General features: G+C 40.3%; 2 protein-coding genes across 3 annotated transcripts; both read left to right on the top strand.

Moving 5' to 3' along the window:
* The first annotated feature begins 230 nt into the window (after window positions 1-230).
* LOC138195412 (inhibitor of nuclear factor kappa-B kinase subunit alpha-like) lies at window positions 231-8,910 on the top strand. Of its 2 annotated transcripts, none has more exons than XM_069144775.1 (22): window positions 231-535; window positions 1,110-1,268; window positions 1,366-1,460; window positions 1,571-1,688; window positions 1,764-1,833; window positions 1,930-2,018; window positions 2,125-2,214; window positions 2,303-2,427; window positions 3,131-3,238; window positions 3,389-3,524; window positions 3,641-3,841; window positions 4,313-4,415; window positions 4,607-4,730; window positions 4,817-4,968; window positions 5,066-5,127; window positions 5,213-5,322; window positions 6,336-6,385; window positions 6,706-6,814; window positions 6,946-7,093; window positions 7,820-7,869; window positions 8,150-8,249; window positions 8,539-8,910. In XM_069144775.1, the coding sequence occupies exons 2-22, from the start codon at window positions 1,164-1,166 to the stop codon at window positions 8,590-8,592; spliced, it is 2,199 nt and encodes a 732-aa protein (XP_069000876.1). In that variant the 5' UTR covers window positions 231-535; window positions 1,110-1,163; the 3' UTR covers window positions 8,593-8,910. The 2 variants fall into 2 exon arrangements, with proteins under 2 accessions (XP_069000876.1, XP_069000875.1); XM_069144774.1 differs by having other exon boundaries at window positions 8,536-8,910.
* Window positions 8,911-9,988: 1,078 nt separating this feature from the next.
* Window positions 9,989-17,769, top strand: erlin1 (ER lipid raft associated 1). The gene is made up of 12 exons (XM_069144773.1): window positions 9,989-10,157; window positions 11,056-11,184; window positions 11,686-11,767; window positions 13,006-13,052; window positions 13,143-13,204; window positions 13,285-13,410; window positions 13,497-13,570; window positions 13,834-13,892; window positions 14,084-14,175; window positions 14,296-14,385; window positions 14,501-14,580; window positions 15,368-17,769. The coding sequence occupies exons 2-12, from the start codon at window positions 11,072-11,074 to the stop codon at window positions 15,548-15,550; spliced, it is 1,008 nt and encodes a 335-aa protein (XP_069000874.1). The 5' UTR covers window positions 9,989-10,157; window positions 11,056-11,071; the 3' UTR covers window positions 15,551-17,769.
* The last annotated feature ends 139 nt before the right edge of the window (window positions 17,770-17,908 follow it).

Raw genomic sequence — 17,908 nt, 5'->3', positions numbered from 1 at the left:
TGCTGCTAAATAAATAAATAAAAAATAAAAAAAAACAACGATATCAAAAAAAAAACTTTTTTCACTGCTGCTAATTTCACATCCCTGTAAATCCGCAAACTAACTCGTCATTAGCTGGTTTGGGTGATTTATGTCTCGGGGTGACAGAAAGCCTCAGCGCCCGCATGCTGCTGGGAAGATGGACACGCATGCGCAGAAGCAACGTCTGGCTGTCAGCGTGCGTACTTTCACTTTGGCCAGATTGGAGCTGTCTGTCTCTCAGCCGAAGATTTGTTTTTTTTTCCCCCCTCACCAATCCCCCACCTGAAACTCCAACGAAAATACAACTTCAACTTCAACTTCATGTCCGATGAGTTTACAAACGCGGACGCGTAATTTCGCCGGCTCGACCTTTTTTTTTTTTTTTTTTTTACTCAAAACAACACACGAGAAAAAACGAACCGTAAACAATACGGTTAGCTAACTCTGCAGCAGCAATGTGCTGACACTCAAAAGTGATCCAACTCTCCTCTGCAGACTCCGACCTCCCGGACAGGTGAGTTCAGCGTATTTGCGGAGTGAAGTGTTGCTTTGGGTTGACGTTTTGTTCAAGACGGTCACGCTAACTTTGAGTTATGCGACTTCGCTGAACCCAACTACAGCAATAAGACGACAGCTAGTTAGCTGCAGTACGAGACACATCCAGCATCAAGGGTTAAATATGGCATTAAAGAGCAAATAAGATATTTAAAATGTCATTTTTACCACTTGAATATACAATAAATAAAAAAAAACAATAAGATAAAACAATAATCGTAAATATATATGTATAAATCAGGCTATAATATCCATGGAAAGTAGTGTGGGAAAGATATATTAACCTTTGTGTTATTCACTATATATGAAAAGTTTTATATTCCTTAAATACGTGTCGTAAAGACAGTTTAACTGTTGAAAATAACCCTGTTTGTCCTGCTGGCTCTGAGAGGAGTGCTACAGATAGTATTCAATGAAGTGACTATTTGTTGCATTTATAGTTTAAATGAAAGAAGCCGTGATTAAAGCTTTCAGTGGAGTCCAAAATTATTTGGAACATTTTTTTAATTTGTTGTTGTTGTGGCTCTTTCTAGCTGAGGTCGTTTGCAGACTTCCTCCGGAGCCCAGAGACCAGCAGACGTCTCACTATGGAGAGGACTGCACTCAAACAGAGTCAGCTGTGTGGCTCCTGGGAGATGAAGGAAAGACTCGGTATGGGAGGCTTCGGGCACGTCTACCTGTACCAGCACCTTGTAAGTTCTGTCATCCGTCTATACATCCGGGATCATGTGAACTCCAGGTCCAGGTGTGCCTTTTCTTTGTTTTAACCCCTGTTTGTGTTTGGAGCAGGAGTTGGGAGCAAAGATTGCTGTAAAGCTTTGCCGCCTGGAGCTGAACTCCAAGAACAAAGACCGCTGGAGCCGAGAGATTCAGATCATGAAGAAGTGAGTGGAAATCAGCTGTGTGGACAGATAAAGTAGCCCATGCACAAATTGACTGCACATTTTGTTTTTGTCAAACCATTGCGGCATGTTTGGTGCTCTTCTTGTTCCAGGCTGAACCATGTAAATGTGGTTCAGGCCAGAGAAGTACCAGAAGAGCTGAGCTCCATCGCTTTAAATGACCTACCCCTGCTGGCCATGGAGTACTGCTCGAGAGGAGACCTACGCAAGGTACCAAATGAATGTTTTCTAAAGACCGTGTTGTCTTCAAAGTACTGCACTTAAATGACTTACCTCTTTATGTAGGTGCTGAGTAAACCAGAAAATTGTTGTGGGCTGAAGGAGAGTGAAATCCTCTCGCTGCTCAGTGACATTGGTAATGTTTTCATCAGCTTTTACATTGACTTAAAGTCACTGCAATCACATGTTAATGTGTAAACGTATATTAATTATTTTTTGGTCCAAAACACAGGTTCTGGTATCCAGTACCTCCATGAGAACAAGATCATTCACAGAGACCTAAAACCAGAGAACATAGTTCTCCAAGAGACCAATGGGAAGGTGAACCTATTTCCCTTTGCACATATCCTGTGCAATCTGCAAGTTCATATACATATTAAGTGGTTCTCTTTGCCTTGCTTTCATAATGAAAATACGTTTCCTCCAGCTTGTCCATAAAATCATTGATCTGGGTTATGCAAAAGACCTGGATCAGGGCAGCCTTTGCACATCCTTTGTTGGAACTCTTCAGTATCTGGTAAGTGTTGAATCACGATGCAGTCTTCTGCACGCAGGTTTCTTTCTGTCATTTCCTGCTCTTGTAAATTCATCTGCACATGTTTTAGGGTCCAGAGCTGTTTGAGAGTAAACCCTACACTGTAACCGTGGACTACTGGAGCTTTGGGACGGTGATCTTTGAATGCACATGTGGCTTTCGGCCCTTTTTGCACCACATGCAGCCGGTACAATGGTGAGTCAACATGGCAGTGATGCAGCTGTTTTCTGCATACTGAAAAATCCAGGTATACGCACAACATTAAAACACACATATTGAAGTTGGTAATGTTGATGTGGATTAATGTGAGCTGTCCCATAATAATGAATTAATAAACACATACATGTTTTATATTAGACAGCTCTATAAGAGATACTTGACTAGGTTACAATGAACTCAATACAGACATTTTTATTAGTCAACCAAATAGGTGTTTATTAAAGGACCAGTGTGTAAGATTTTGGAGGCTCTATTGTCAGAAATGGAATATCATATTCAAAATTATGTTTTTTAAAAAAAAATAATTATTTAAAGGTGTATAATAATCTGAAAACTAAGAATTATTTTCGTTACCTCAGAATGAGCCCTTCATATCGACAGGTCCTCTTCCACAATGCCACCATGTTGCGTCACCATGTTTCTACAGTAGCCCTGAAGGGACAAACCAAACTTTGGCTTTAGAGAGGGCCCTTTATGTTTTCCATGGGTTTCGTGGCCCCTGTAGATCCTCTGACACGGGGAGGATGAGATGTGGGTTGGTTACAATCTGCAACCTCACCAATACATGCCACTAAATCCTACACAGTGCTCTTGAGGGAACACAGACTATTTTGTGGCTCTAGTTTGCAATTTAGTGGATTTATTTTCTGTCTTTCTGCATGTTTTTCTGCTTTTACAGGACAAGCAAAGTCAAGAACAAAGGTCCCAAAGACATAATGGCCGTAGAGGACATGAACGGAGAAGTCAGATTCTCTACACATCTTCAATATCCCAACAATCTCAGCAGGTGGAGACACACAGACCCTTTTCGGTGCCTGCCAGTAAAGCATTCCTATTCTAACTAACGTCTAACCTGTGTGTGTGTGTGTGTGTGTGTGTGTGTGTGTGTGTGTGTGTGTGTGTGTGTGTGTGTGTTCGTGTGTGTTCGTGTTCATAGGCCGCTGCTGGAACCAGTCGAGTCTCTTCTGCAGATGTTGTTACTGTGGGACCCGGCGACCCGCGGTGGGGGGCTGGATCCCGACACAAACAAGCCATATTTCTGCACCACTCTGCAGAACATTCTCAACATGAAGGTGCATAATGTGAACTTTTGCTTGTATCTAGACTTTTCATGAGTTTTTTTCATGGCTTCATACAAACCGCAAGACTGGAATGTTGTAAGCAAAGAAAACCTCATATTTTCGTCCAGGTCATTCATGTGTTGGACATGACGTCAGCACAGCTGCACTCGATGGTTTTGGGTGCTGAGGAGAGCTTACACTCCCTGCAGCTTCGCCTTGAGACACAAACTCAGACACACATTTCCCCGCTGAGTCAAGAGCTGCTGCTGGAGACGGGAATCTCCCTCGACCCACGCAGACTGCCGGCACACTGTTTGCCAGAGGGATTGGTATGTAAAACTATTTAATTTCAAACAGGTGAAACAACAAGTACAGTGGACAACAGGAGATTCTGTTTTTTATCTCCATATTTTAAAATGTTGACTTTGTTTTGTAATATTGGACAGTCTGTACTGTAGTGTACTGTAATTTCTGTCAACAGAAATGTGTTTTTGCAATTTTTTTGCATTTCTATTTCAACAGCATGTTAAATTAACCTTCAAATTTCCAGTGGATTTTTTTGTAAAGTAAAAATAAACAAGTCAGATTTGTTGGTTTGTATTAACTGATAAATTATTTTACAATACATTTGCTGACTATATGATTGAATGTATGAAAATGTCGCGCTTACAGTCCCTCCTACTCATCTGGTATGAATTGCAGAGGAAAATCTAAACCTCTGCATTCATGGACGTCCACAATGAGTGAACTTCTGCTAACACATGATAATGTCCACAGTGATATTTTTTGGTTGTTTTTAGCGGGGATGGGACAGCTCCATAGTCTTTCTGTTTGATAAGAGCCTGATCAAGTACTCCGGACCTCTGACTGCCAGACCTCTGCCAGAGAGTGTCAACTTTATAGGTGAGATGTATAACTGTGCAAAGTTTATGGTTCCTTTTCAATCTACAGTGAGTTTTTGGTTTGAAACATGCCCTTGCATTAAAGAAGATCTTTGTGTAATGTTTTTAGCAAAATTATAGCAAATTCTTTGATTGTGGCATCCAAATTGAATTGTGAATCATGTATCTTTTGTGAACTCTGTGTTGTCTCAGTTAGGGAGACGAAGACACAGCTGCCACTGTCTGCTCTTCGAAAGGTGTGGGGCGAAGCAGTAAGCTACATCTGTGGACTGAAAGAGGACTACATTCGCCTGTACCAGGGGCAGAGGGCCGCCATGTGAGTGCATAATCACACACATAAACACATCCACTAACACTCTGACACATTCTTAACTTGTGTTTTTTTGGGGTTTTTTTTTGTAGGCTGAGTCTGCTGCGTTACAACACCAACCTGACGCGCTACAAGAACCTGCTGTTCTCCCAGTCGCAGCACCTCCGAGCCAAACTGGCCTTCTTTAAGACCAGCATCCAGCATGACCTTGACCAATACACCAAGCAGAGGAGCACCGGCATCTGTGAGTGGATGTTGATGTACTGATGTAATACTGCGTGTAGTTTTATGTCATGACTGAAGCCGAGTGGACAATCTGCTGTCATTGTGTTTATCTGAAGCTTCAGAAAAAATGCTGAAGACATGGCAAGAAAATGAAGAGAAGGCTGATGAGTGTACAAAGGTAGGACCGTTTTTTTAATCCATTGTAATTCTACCCAAACTTACCTCTCACTGTCACTGCGATGCTGAGGCTTTCTCTGCTGTAGGTTGCAGATGTGGGGTATCTGGATGAAGAGATAGTGGCTCTACATTCTGAGATTGTGGAGTTGCAGAGGAGTCCGTTTGCGAGGAGACAAGTGGATGTGATGGAACAGCTGTCAGTATCTCTGTGACACAAACTCAAAGTATAGTTATTTCCTTAAATTAATGGTTCACGTGTGGCTTTAAAATATAGTCAGGTGTCCATATGTACAGTAAAACCGATGTTTTGAGTGCTGTAATCATTCCTTCTATTTATCAGGCCCCCCAGCAAAGCACAATCTTGAAATCGCAATAATTAACACGAATTCAAGCAATCTCCACAATGGCGCTTGCAATTTAGAATTTTTTTTCGGCAAAAAAAGGTATTAAAGCCAAAGTAAGGCTTATAAAAAAAAACCTTGCTTAAGTAAAAAAAGATAAGTCCTCATTTACAGTCAGTAGAGCTCTTCAACTTTTGCTCTCATCGCCAAAACAAACCACACGCTGGCTGAAAACATTCAGAGCAACTGGAAAAAACATTCAGGGGTTTTGTGGGAAATATGGTTTTATCATGGGAATGAAAAATACGTTATATTAGTTTAATCCACACTTCCTGTCTTTGTGCATCACTTTTATGATTTATTTGTTAACATTTTTCCAAGTGCAAAACATTTACAAAAATATTAGAACTGAAATATTTCTGTGATGTGCAATATACCTATTATCATGGGAAGTGATTACATCGTAAGCGGTTTCAAAATTGTACGTTTTTTTTCCCCTGGATTTTTGCAAGTTCTGTAAGTACTACATCACAATTTTTGAGAAACCATGCTGCAAAATCAGGCAGTTTTTGATTTTAACAATCACAAAAAACTCCTCGAACTCTTGGAGGGTATCGTTTATTCTGTCTTTTCCACACCTAAAGTGGAAGTGATGGGAAACTGTGTAATTGTCTTTTTGCAGATAAACACCATCCAGGGAAACACAAAAAGTAAAAATGGAAACAGAAAGTAACTTTAACGGCTGAAGCTTTAAAATACATTTTTGAATGGGGTTTCAATGTACATATGGACACTGTTGTTGTAGGATAGATGTCAACCTGTATAAATAACCGTGGTATGCACAAGTTAATATGATGTTTTTTTCCAGTGAAGAAAAGGCTATTGAACTCTACAAGCAACTGAAAGCAAAATGCAAAAGTTAGTACAAATCATTATACAACTACTAAAATAGTAGACGTGACCTATTACAGGCTCCTGCTTCTTTGTTCAAAGTCTATTACAATGCTCAAGAAACTGATAATGCTTGTTGCTATGGATACAATTCAGTTGTAAGATGTGCAGAAGGAGTCGCTGAACAAACATGTCACAATGTCTTTAATGTTTAATTGACTCCTCAGCATGGCTGTGAATCGAAAAAGCAGGATGCATGATGGGTGGTGTGCAGTGTGTATGTGTGTTTTACATCACCGTGTCAGACGATAGTTACATGGATGATCGTAGAAGTTTGTTTTCTACAGGTCCGGACCCTCCACATGGCTACAGTGACAGCTCAGACATGGTGAGGACCATACTCCAGACAGTTCAGAACCAGGACAGAGTGCTGAAAGACTTGTACACTCACCTGAGGTAATTTATCCACGTTTCATTCAAACAGATACACCCACAAGCACGCAAAGTTCAACACTACCGACGTGTCATTTCACCGTTCCATGTGTGCCGTTTGTGATGTTCTGCACATTTCTCTTTTTTTTCTGTAGTACAATTCTGGTGTGTAAGCGACGCATCGTGGATTTGTTCCCAAAGCTGGAGAGGGCGGTAGAGAATATAAAAACTGCAGAGGCAGCAGTGATGCAGATGCAAATGAAGAGGCAGAAAGAGTTCTGGTATCTCCTCAAGATTGCCTGTGTGAGTATGTAATAATTATACTGGCAGTATGATAATTGGCAGCTGCCTTCTAATGAGGGTCATGTTTTCAGAATTGGTGGAGGTCCCGTTGTACTTTTAGTTGTATGGAGTTTTTCTTTGTAATTTGATAATACATGAGGAAAATGCTAATGTTCCCAACGGCAACATGTTTTCCCTCCATTTTTTTTAATGCTTTTTCAGCGTTATGTTACCTGCCTGCTAGCTTGATAAACTGTTAGCCTCTGTTAGATGCTGACAGTAACTTTGATATTAGCTAATGTGCTTTTTACAACCCTGTTTCCAAAAAAATCGGGAGACGCTGTGTCAAATAAAAATAAAAACAATGCGATGATTTGCAAATCATGCGAACCCATATTTAATTTAAAAAAATAGACCAAAGACAACATATCAAATGTTGAAACTGAGAAATTTTATTGTTTTATGAAAAATATATGCTTATTTTGAATTTGATGCCAGCAAAGCGTTTCACAAAAGTTGGGACGGGTGCATGTTTAACACTGTGCTGCATCACGCCTTCTTTTCACAAAACTATGTAAATGTTTGGGAACTGAGGAATCCAGTTGCTGGAGTTTTGAAAGAGAAATGTGGTCCCATTCTTGCCTGATTTGTAGTTTGGGTCCATTTTGTTGGAATGTTTTAGCAGCTTAAAGCTCTTCAGTGCGGTATGAAATCTATAAGTAATACCATGTGTGCTTGTCTTCGTAGGCCCAGAGCATTTCTCCATCGCAGTCACTTCAATCACAACCCACGGACAGGTAAGATCTGGTTGAGTCCCATTTCTCTGCCTCAAATGTCACAGAGCTTGTAATCCTATATGTTACGATTACATCTGAAAAACATCGAACGTATAGCTTTACTAAAAAAAAAATCATGTGGCTGTTTTTCTGTCACCAGATTTATCTGCTGGGTTTTGTAAAAATCACTAGTCTGCCACAAGAGGTCACTCTCTGAACCTTAAAGTCTAGCAGGGGAACTTTTCTTGAATTACTAGACTTGAAGATATGCAGTTAGTTTAATGTCTCTTGTGTCTTTCAGTGAAACTGTTAATCAATTACTGGATGAAAATCAGCGCTACCTGAGTCACCTAACTTCTCTGTTGCAAGACGCCACCCAGGAGCTGGAGCACAGCGTCATGGTACGGTATACAGGCGAGAGGGAGTGTGTTCATACATATGAGCAGATTTCTGAAGTAAATCAATGCTCCCATTCACTGTTGATGCCAGAAAGCATTTGTTAAAAGTAAATTTTATTTCGAAAATTGTATTGACTTTTTCCTTCTTAAAGTTATACATTTGCATTTAGTCTTTACTCGATCATGCAGGTTCTTCTGTTTGAGATTTGAGAATTGCATGAAAATAGATGGTAGATGGAGAATGGTATGTTGAGTATTAACAGTACATACATGTATCTTCTCTCTCCAGCAGGACTGGAGCTGGACTCAGTACGGAGCTGCGAGAGCCAAACCTCAGCAGTTGTAGAAACTTGCCAAAGACTATACAAAGTGCCTTATGAGAGTTACACTGTCAGAAAGCTTTGTGATCCCTTACTGTGTCATTTACATGTATGTAATGCTGTCAGACAATAATGTATGAAACAGCATGATGTAAGTTACTCATGTTTTAAGTTAATATAAAAATATATTATTGAATGTTCAGAGGTATTTCCCTCTTTAGCCACCATATATTTATTTTAATGGTAATATTGATTAAGAGTTAAACGATTGCTGCTGAAAAACAAGGCATGATGGAATGTGAATCTTTTTTTTTTTTTTTTTTTTAATATATTCATGGCACTTATACCATGTCTTGTCTTCATTCAAATTCTCTTTGAATCAGTTTATTTCTCTCCTGCAAGTGTGAACCTGCTAAAGATAGTAAATTATTCTGGTCATTAACATTCACACAGTGGACCAGATTTTACTCTGGTATAAAGAATGCATTCAAGGATGCAGAAAATTACACAAAACAATACTACATCTATTTTATTCCTAGTATAGTGCTATTTTGTTTTATTTTTTAAATGAAAATATAGCTTTGTAACATCCAATAGATGGAGACATTAGCACATACACAAACACACACATTATACAGACATACATAGATGAGAAAAAGCGGTACTTGAAGCTAATGCAAATAGCCCTCCTCCCATTTCAATGCAAGAGACCAAAATATGTAGCTCTTATCATGTGTATATATTATTAACATAAACTATGTATACTTCGACTGAAGTATTTAGGTGTTTATACAAGACAAACCAGGTGAACTGTATTGAGTGGCAGTATAATTTTGAAGAAAAGAAAAAAACTCTTTTAACAGGAAGAGGACCTCCAACAGAAACACTCAGAGGCAGGCGACCATCTGCTTCAACTGGCCGGGCTGAGACAGGAGCAGATACAGAAAAGAACAGCATAGAGTTACAAGACACAATACGTAGTTGGTGGGGCCAGTAACCACAGACCAGAAACATGCTGGTCCAGGGACAAGGATACCTGGGGGAAAAAAATAACTATACGTCATACCAGGCATATTTTTTTAATCCGAATTATTTGTTTTATTTGAGTTAAAACAACTTGGATCTGTCCGATTAAGATCCACAGGGCAGAGTTCAGGCACTCGGGATATAAACGGCATCTTATCAACTGACTGGTGATCGTTTTGTTGATTGTGCTTCAGTCAAATCTTGACGACTGGTATGGAAAAAAAAAAAAAAAAAAGGTCTCGTCTTGAAGCTATTTGGCAAATGTTTATGTACATGGAAGTAAACGGTTGGACAAAAAAAAAAAAAAAGATCTCGTTAAGCTCCTTAAACGTAATAATAGATTCTGTATTTCCGAGGGTCCGTGAAGGCAGCATGTGTAATAGTCACTGAGATATAGAAAGCTGTGGGAGGCGGGGTGAGGGGGATGGGTCGTTGAATGATTAGAGGAGAAGGGGAGACGGTTCGAGTCAGTGGTCATTTCTATTTGTATTGATCACAAACCTGTCGTTTACTCGGACCCCCCCACCCCCCACCCCGCACAGTGAGCGTTTCATTGAGCCGCAAGGTGAGTTCACGCGTTTGCTTCACGGTCGCCGCATAGCAAAGGTAAAGTTAGCATGTAGCAACACGACGGACGGAGTGGCTGACTTCCGAAACCACCCCATGTTGAAAAGCGAGCTAGCCCAGCCTGTTGGGGTTTAACCACGAAGGGAGGCTCAGCCTTGTTCATGAATTAGTTGTAGTTCACAGCGGTGTGGTTACTTTTGAAGGATATAACGCAGCTTTCGGTGACAGAAATGGACCGGGAAGACTTTCCCTGAAGTAATTCTGCAAGCTGATCGTGCATGTTGGCTTGTTTGGCTGTTTAACGCAACGTGAAGTAAATCATTAAACTGGGTGCACTTGTGTTCAAGTCGGGATATAACACGTCCTAGGTACAGTAACATAAACATCTCGAGCTGTGGGTACGACGTGCTGGATGTGTACTGTTTAATTTACACTTTCATAATTCCTATAATTCCCCATAATTCTCCAAGTCACTTGTTAAAACCTTAGTTTTGAGAATGAAATACGATAATACGTTTTTTATTTTTTTTGTCTTCCTCTACAGGGTTTTCACAAGCATGTCTGTCTGCAGTTGGGACAATTTCCTTATATTGTTCGTTTATGCGTTTTCTCTCGTACCACGTTGATTTATTGAGAGATATGTGTGTGTGTGTGTGTGTGTGTGTGTGTGTGTGTGTTGTAATTGATATTTCACCCACTCCACGTGAGAGCAGACTAAATATTAGAAACACCTCTCAGTATGATGACGGGTTAACAGCACTGCAAAAACTACAGGCTCCAAAAAAACAACAACCCATAAAGCTGTTACCTTTCAAACTAACCAATACACCTGTGAGTGACTGCATGCAGTGCCGCTGACAAATTCACCATGTTTACGCTCCTTTCTCTGCCTGCAGGTGATCTCTAGTAAGGATGACGATGCCGCACGTCGGGGCAGTATTTGCAGCAATAGCAGGAGTGATGGCCATCATATTGCACTCCTCTATCCACAAGATAGAGGAAGGACACCTTGCTGTGTACTACAGGTATCCTAACGCTGACCCTAATATCTGTCTGGCCGAATTAACACACACACACACACACACACACACACACACACACACACACACACACACGTATACCAAGAATGAGGACGGCGTATTATTGTTTGTAAGAGACCTAGCTCCTGATAATGATTTGTATAAATTCAGCCTGGATGTGTAAATATTATCTGTGGCGTCGTGGTTCTCTTGAAACCTTGTTTGATGGAAGAGATCAAGTGTCCGTTAGTGTACAAATTACCAAAATGTAACAGGGACGCACAACAAACCTTAATTGTTGACAGTGTTCATGAGATGGGTGAAAATTATAGGGACACCCTGTAAAAAAAAAAAGAAAGAAAGAGGAACATTTTTCAACAAAAACAAATTATTGCCACACCTGAAGGAACACATTTCTGTCCAGTCCTTTTCCCACCTTCTTTAATATACATCAGATAACCTGATGTTCAGAACGCAGACCAAATTATTTGTTTGTATTTGTTTCAGAGGTGGGGCACTGCTGACTTCTCCCAACGGTCCTGGATATCACATTATGATGCCTTTCATAACCACCTTCAGATCAGTGCAGGTAAACTTGCCTTGCAGTCCTGAAACTCGGCCTTTTAGCGGAGGCATATCTATTACATAACGTAAGAGTCAACCGTGAGGTGCTGCTCAGGAGAACCAGAGTGGGATCTCCTATAAATAAGTCCGCCACAGCATGCAAATAGCTGTCATTCAAGCATGGCTGCCGTGTTTCTGTTTTACACCCTGGTCATGCATCAGTTTTGTGCTGCTGCATACCTGTACTAGAATAGTAACTCTATAAAAAATATATCTGTATTTGAATGCTGAATCTGTTGGCAACGGGACAAGACTTTGGTACCGAAAGTGTTCTGGTTTCTGTTTGTAGTCAACCAATCATGTTTGAGTGGGCTTTAGTTGCATACAGATAAACAGCCAGCACAAAAACAGGAATGCATCGGCTGAGATGTAATCTCTGAACCCATCGTCTATCGTCTGATGAGGATTTTGCTTGTTATTAGCTTTATTGTGGCACTTTAACTGTAAACTGGGTAAATTGGGTCGTAGATGTTGTCTCGCAGCTCCAACTGAATTCTCACGTCTAAAGCTGCTGAGCAGACAATAAACAATGAAGAGAAAGTCTTGGCTCAGATATCATCTGCTGGTTTTACTGGAACCCTAAAAATATTGATTGTTGCCCCCCTGAGGGTAAATCGTCATCAGACAAGATGCCAGTGGGTTCTGTGATTGATAAGAAAAGAAGATGAATTGGTCTTAATAACGTTCAGTGTTTTATATACAATAAATAATTATGTATTACAACAAATAGCTGATAGAAGATCTTGGTTGAATTCATGCATTTTAACAGTATTTTCAAGTTTTCTGACATCACCTTTTGTTTGCATTAAGGGTGAAATTCCATGAATACAACATTTTAATATTTTCTAAATGAAAATGAGATTGTCAAATTGGTCAAATTACCATAACAAGGTCAGTTGCATTGGAGATCTCACATCTCTAAACTATAGGACCTAAGTTGGCTAAAAGATTAGTTTACCAAACTCCTTTGTCCGAAGTTCTTAATTAACTTTTACCATCAGCATTTATATGTGACGTATGTATTATGTATGTAGTGTATCTATGTATGTATCTTCTGTAAACTTAAAACAGACATGCAATACTTTATGTATTCTTGCATTCTTAACATAAACTCGCAACATACGTCTTGGAAAAATGCAAAGATTTGTGTATTATTGTGAGACTGCGTTTTGAATGAGACTACGTTTTGAATTTTTGTTTCAGACGACACTCCAGACGGATGAGATCAAAAATGTGCCTTGTGGAACGAGGTACGACTGAGCTCACTGATGTAGCTGCCATCGCATTCATCCCCTCGCCAAGCTAATAATGTATTTAACAGGTTCTTTGTTTCTTCACAGTGGTGGCGTGATGATCTATTTTGACAGGATAGAAGTTGTTAACATGCTCCTCCCTTCAGCAGGTAAAACATGTTCTCACTTCTTTATTTGTCAGACTCATTAGGCTTTACAATAACGGTTGCTTTTCTTCTTTTATGTGGAGTGGTGGAAATTGTGAGGAACTACACCGCCGATTACGACAAAACTCTAATATTCAACAAGATTCACCACGAACTCAACCAGTTCTGCAGTGTACACACTCTACAGGAGGTGTACATCGAGTTGTTTGGTGAGTTAAGTTTCATGTCGGTACAGTTCAGTTCAGTCCTGAAATACCCAAGACGCATATTCAAAGTTCTTGATTTTCTCTTGCAGACATTATTGATGAGAACCTGAAGACGGCACTGCAGAAAGATCTCAATGGCATGGCACCTGGACTTACAATACAGGTATTTAAACTTCGACACGTGTCACCATTTTATTGAAGTGATTGTAAAATGGGGTCATAGGTTTTCTGCTGCAACAGCTTATTCAGCCGTTAGTTGACAAGTTCTAGAAGACAGTTGTAAATGAGGCTTAAAAAAAAATCAGAACATCACAGCTCGTCAATATTACTAAAAAGATACTAGAAGACCAATTCTACCCAGTCGTCCCCTCGGTAAAAATGTCTTGGTTGTGAAGCGAAGTGTCAGTTTTTTTCTCTCTGACGAAGGCAGTCCGTGTTACCAAGCCAAAGATCCCCGAGTCTATCAGGAGGAACTTTGAACTCATGTGAGTGTAAAAAAATGTACTTTTTACTTGACTTTTTTTTTTTTTTTTTTACTTTTACTTTGTACTTTTTTCTTGCACCAAACCTGCTTCAGTTTCTGTTTGACCCAACCACTCAGCTTAAGTAAGATTGCACAGAAAGCACAATATTGGTAAGAACGTCATTTTTTTTTTGTGTGTGTGCGTGTGTGCAGGGAAGCGGAGAAGACTCGTCTGCTAATAACAGCTCAGACTCAGAAGGTTGTGGAAAAGGAAGCAGAGACCGAAAGGAAGAAGGCCATTATTGGTAAATGTGCTGTTTTACTGTAAATCAGCCAGCTGTGGCAGTTTGTCTCTTGGAGTCACTCATGTGAAACCCCACTGCCGAACTACACCTTCTTATAGTTCATGTTTTTCGGCACTGCAGAGGCTCAGAAAGTGGCTCAGGTAGCAGAGATCCACTACCAGCAGAAGGTGATGGAGAAACAGACGGAGAAGAAGATCTCTGAAATAGAAGGTCAGCCTCGCTTGCTCGGTCATTTCTCTTCTGCGAGATGGATTTGTGTACGGTGACGTCTGGTGTGCTGGTTTATCATGTGTCTGTCTCGTTCAACACTGCTTCTTTGTCTCAGATTCTGCCTTCCTGGCCAGGGAGAGGGCGAGGGCTGATGCGGAGTATTACTCTGCTTCCAAGTTAGCTGACGCAAACCGGGTAAAAAAACAACAACAACTGTTAAATCACTTTCATACATAAACACAGACATCAAGCAGTATCTAATCGAATGGCCTTAAAATGATATCACGGTCGGGAAGTATTTTTGTGGTAGGTACTCTTGAAATATTGCTGGACTTTAACTAATATTTTTGATAATTGTTGCAGCCCACGTGTGTTTTTTGTAGATTTATACAGTAAGCCTGTGTATTCTGATTGTGGTGGACTTGTTTGTTTTGGCTGAGCTGTAGCTCTCTCCGCCTCTTTAAAATAACACTGATCAGAGTTTTAATGCATACAAACCTGCTGTCATGAAATGAATCAGTTCAGTGCACCTGATCAATAGAGAAGTAGCATTAAATAGATGCAGACTATATTGGATAAAACGTGTCCTGTTGGGTTTTTAGCAAACTAACTTCAGGTTTTTTTTTTAAATGTTTTTTTTTCCTCCATGTCCCTTCCTACATGTGACTATTCTATAATAATAAGAACATTTTTCACCAATTGGCTTCTCTTATTGATTTAAAAAAAGATGTAATGATCAGTTCATAACCGTCCCCTTGACTAGAATCAGATCCTGAAGCCACTCATTTAACTGAAAGTCTGTGTAATCCACCATTTCCGCACTCCTTAAGCTGCCCCAGCAGCAGTGTTACATTTAATACACATAGATGGCGTACATTGTCGGGCCACATTACGATTAGCACCAGTATTGTCATGAACAGCGGTATGACTCGGCACTAATCCAATCCTAACAGACTGTTGTCTTTCTCTTGAATCTTTGCAGATGAAGTTGACGCCAGAATACATGGAGCTGGTGAAGTACCAGGCCATAGCAGCCAACAGTAAGATCTACTTTGGCCAGGACATCCCGAACATGTTTGTAGAGGGAAGCAACGGCCCCCCCAAGTCTGCGCGCTCCCCTACTTTGACCAATGCTGAACCAGGCCTGCTTAAAGATGGGCAGTGAGTCCACTACTCTGCCGCTGCACAGGACGGGAGACCCTGACGAGCGCTTGTCTCGTCAGTGGGGTGGAGAACGTTGAGCTGAAGACGACGGGTGGGATAGCTTTGCTGCTAATTTGGTGAACAACACACTTCAGTCTTAAATCTAAATGGCAAAGAAAGAAGTGGGGAAGTGTAAGGTGAAAGACAAGCGACGCAAGTTAAAAAGAAGAAAAGGAAAGTGTTTTTAACCTTCCACTGTTTGGGGAAAAGACGAGCTTTAGGAATGAAATCGATGCCATAGTTAAAAATCAAAAGCATAAAAAATGATTATGCCTAGAAAGGTGGACAACTAGGAGTCGCCCTAATTTACATGTGCTCGCAATCTGTGCAGTGTTTAACTTTGCTTTTGGAGCTGCATACATTTTTTTGTTGTTGTTTGCAAGCGGAATGATTTGTGATGAGTTATATTTGAGCATTAAATACCGTCTGCTTTAGCTGCACTGGAATCCACTGGTGACACTAATTAAACGATGGATGGACAATGATTAGGGTGCAAAGAGGGGGGGGGAGTCATCTCTGTGCCATCTTCTCTTGCACTGTGCCGCTGGTCGCCTCTCAACTCGATTCAGCTTGAGGGCCATTTCATCACAACTCATGAAAAGCTTCTATTCAGAAGTTTGTGCAGTATAAATAGTGTAGTTCACGACAAGGAGTCCATTCTCATTTCCAGTTGGCTGAAATCATACAGATGCTAGCTGTGAGAGGGGAGTGGTGGACAAGTGGTGTCAGAAGGATAGTAATGTAGTTTATTGTCTGTTCTCGGTTGTGGTTGAGATCCTGTGGCATTTACTATGAAGCAAAATGAGATAAAAGGAAGGAAACGGTTCTAGTGCTACTTAGACAAAATCAGATTTTGCCTTCTTGAAACTAAGATTCAATAATTCATTAATATAGCAGTGCAACGGTGAAGCAGTTGAATTATAGTAGGTAGTTCCACTGCAGGAAGTTGTGATTTGTATTCCTTGTCAAGAAGTCGGGACATTTTTTTCTTTCAGGGCCATGCATGTTGAAATTTGTAGTTTGGTTTGATTCAGATGATTAGTGGAGCCTGCGACTGTCTGCCAACTCTGTTGTTATACAGCTCATTCAGACGCGGTTAAATGTAAATTCTCAGGAAATGTGTTTTATTTTAAGAGGATAGCTGCCTCATTTTTGGCAGAGCGTTCGCTCCCAAAAGCCAACATCGACAAATAACTTTGATTTAAAGATGAGAGAAGCTGTGATTTAGTGTCCAATGGAAATGGAAAAAAAAATACTGCGCTCAGCTAAACTCAACATGTCTCCTGCCGATGCGTAAGGTGACCTTTTTACTGCACCACCATCATTTTTATTGCACCATATATTCACAGTGGGTGTCAGCGGCAGTAACAATATTATGAGGATGTAGCTGTCAAAGTACAAATAATACAAACACAATCTCCCTTCCACTGTCAACGTTTACATTTTTTTCTGTAATTCAACAGCTGACGGTCTAAAAACTTCAGTTTTTTTATTAACATGATCATTTAAAGGGTTTCCATGACAGCACACAGCTCCTAATTACAATACTAACTAGTGGGAATTTGGTTAACGTCTGATCAGTTTTGTGACGACATGAGTTCCAGAGCTACACAGAAACGAGCGTTGAATGTTGATATTGCTTTGGCTTAAAAAAATTTAAAAAAGCTGCAAGTTGGTGCTAGTTTTCTTGTGTTTAAGCTTTTGGATTTTGTTCAGATCTGTGTTTCACAGACATGGAAATACTTCCACTATCGAGAATTACAGCGTTAAATAATGTTGGGTTTCCCCAGACTTAAATATTCAGTGATTCTTGCAAACTAAAAGGCTCCACTTGGACTCGGCTGCAAGACCTCTTGAGAGCTTGGATGTGGACGTGCAGCGCGGTACAGCCTCAGCATAGATTGTACCCGAGAAAGACTCATGTTTGGAAGATGTCTTGCTGTTTACGTGACCTCCAAATGGCAGTTAAAGGCTGCAGTCTGCATTCACTTTGGTGGTGGGTTCTAATAAAGATGCAACAGAGGTGTCTGAATCACTCATGAAAATGATTTTTTTTGTTTTTTTGTCAGTATTTTGTACAATCTGTGAAATTTAAACATTGTCTCCTTGTTTTAAAAGGTTTATATGCAAAAATGTTTTCACAATGTTCTTATGTAAAATAAAGCCTATTTTGGTACCTTTCTTCTGTGTTGTGTGTGTGGGTGCTGTGGAGTACACTCGGGTGCCAGCAGGAGGAGAGCTGCCACCATGTTAGAGAAGTAATCTGATTGGAAAGAGATGATCAGTTCAAAGTTCAAAGTTAAATTTACTGTGACGATCA

Source organism: Embiotoca jacksoni, unplaced genomic scaffold, assembly GCF_022577435.1.
Source record: "Embiotoca jacksoni isolate LCO1_2020_lvr unplaced genomic scaffold, fEmbJac1.0.p SCAF_12, whole genome shotgun sequence".
Taxonomy (NCBI): domain Eukaryota; kingdom Metazoa; phylum Chordata; class Actinopteri; family Embiotocidae; genus Embiotoca; species Embiotoca jacksoni.
Note: the sequence above shows the minus strand (reverse complement) of the source record. Positions and strands in the feature narration are given on the sequence as shown.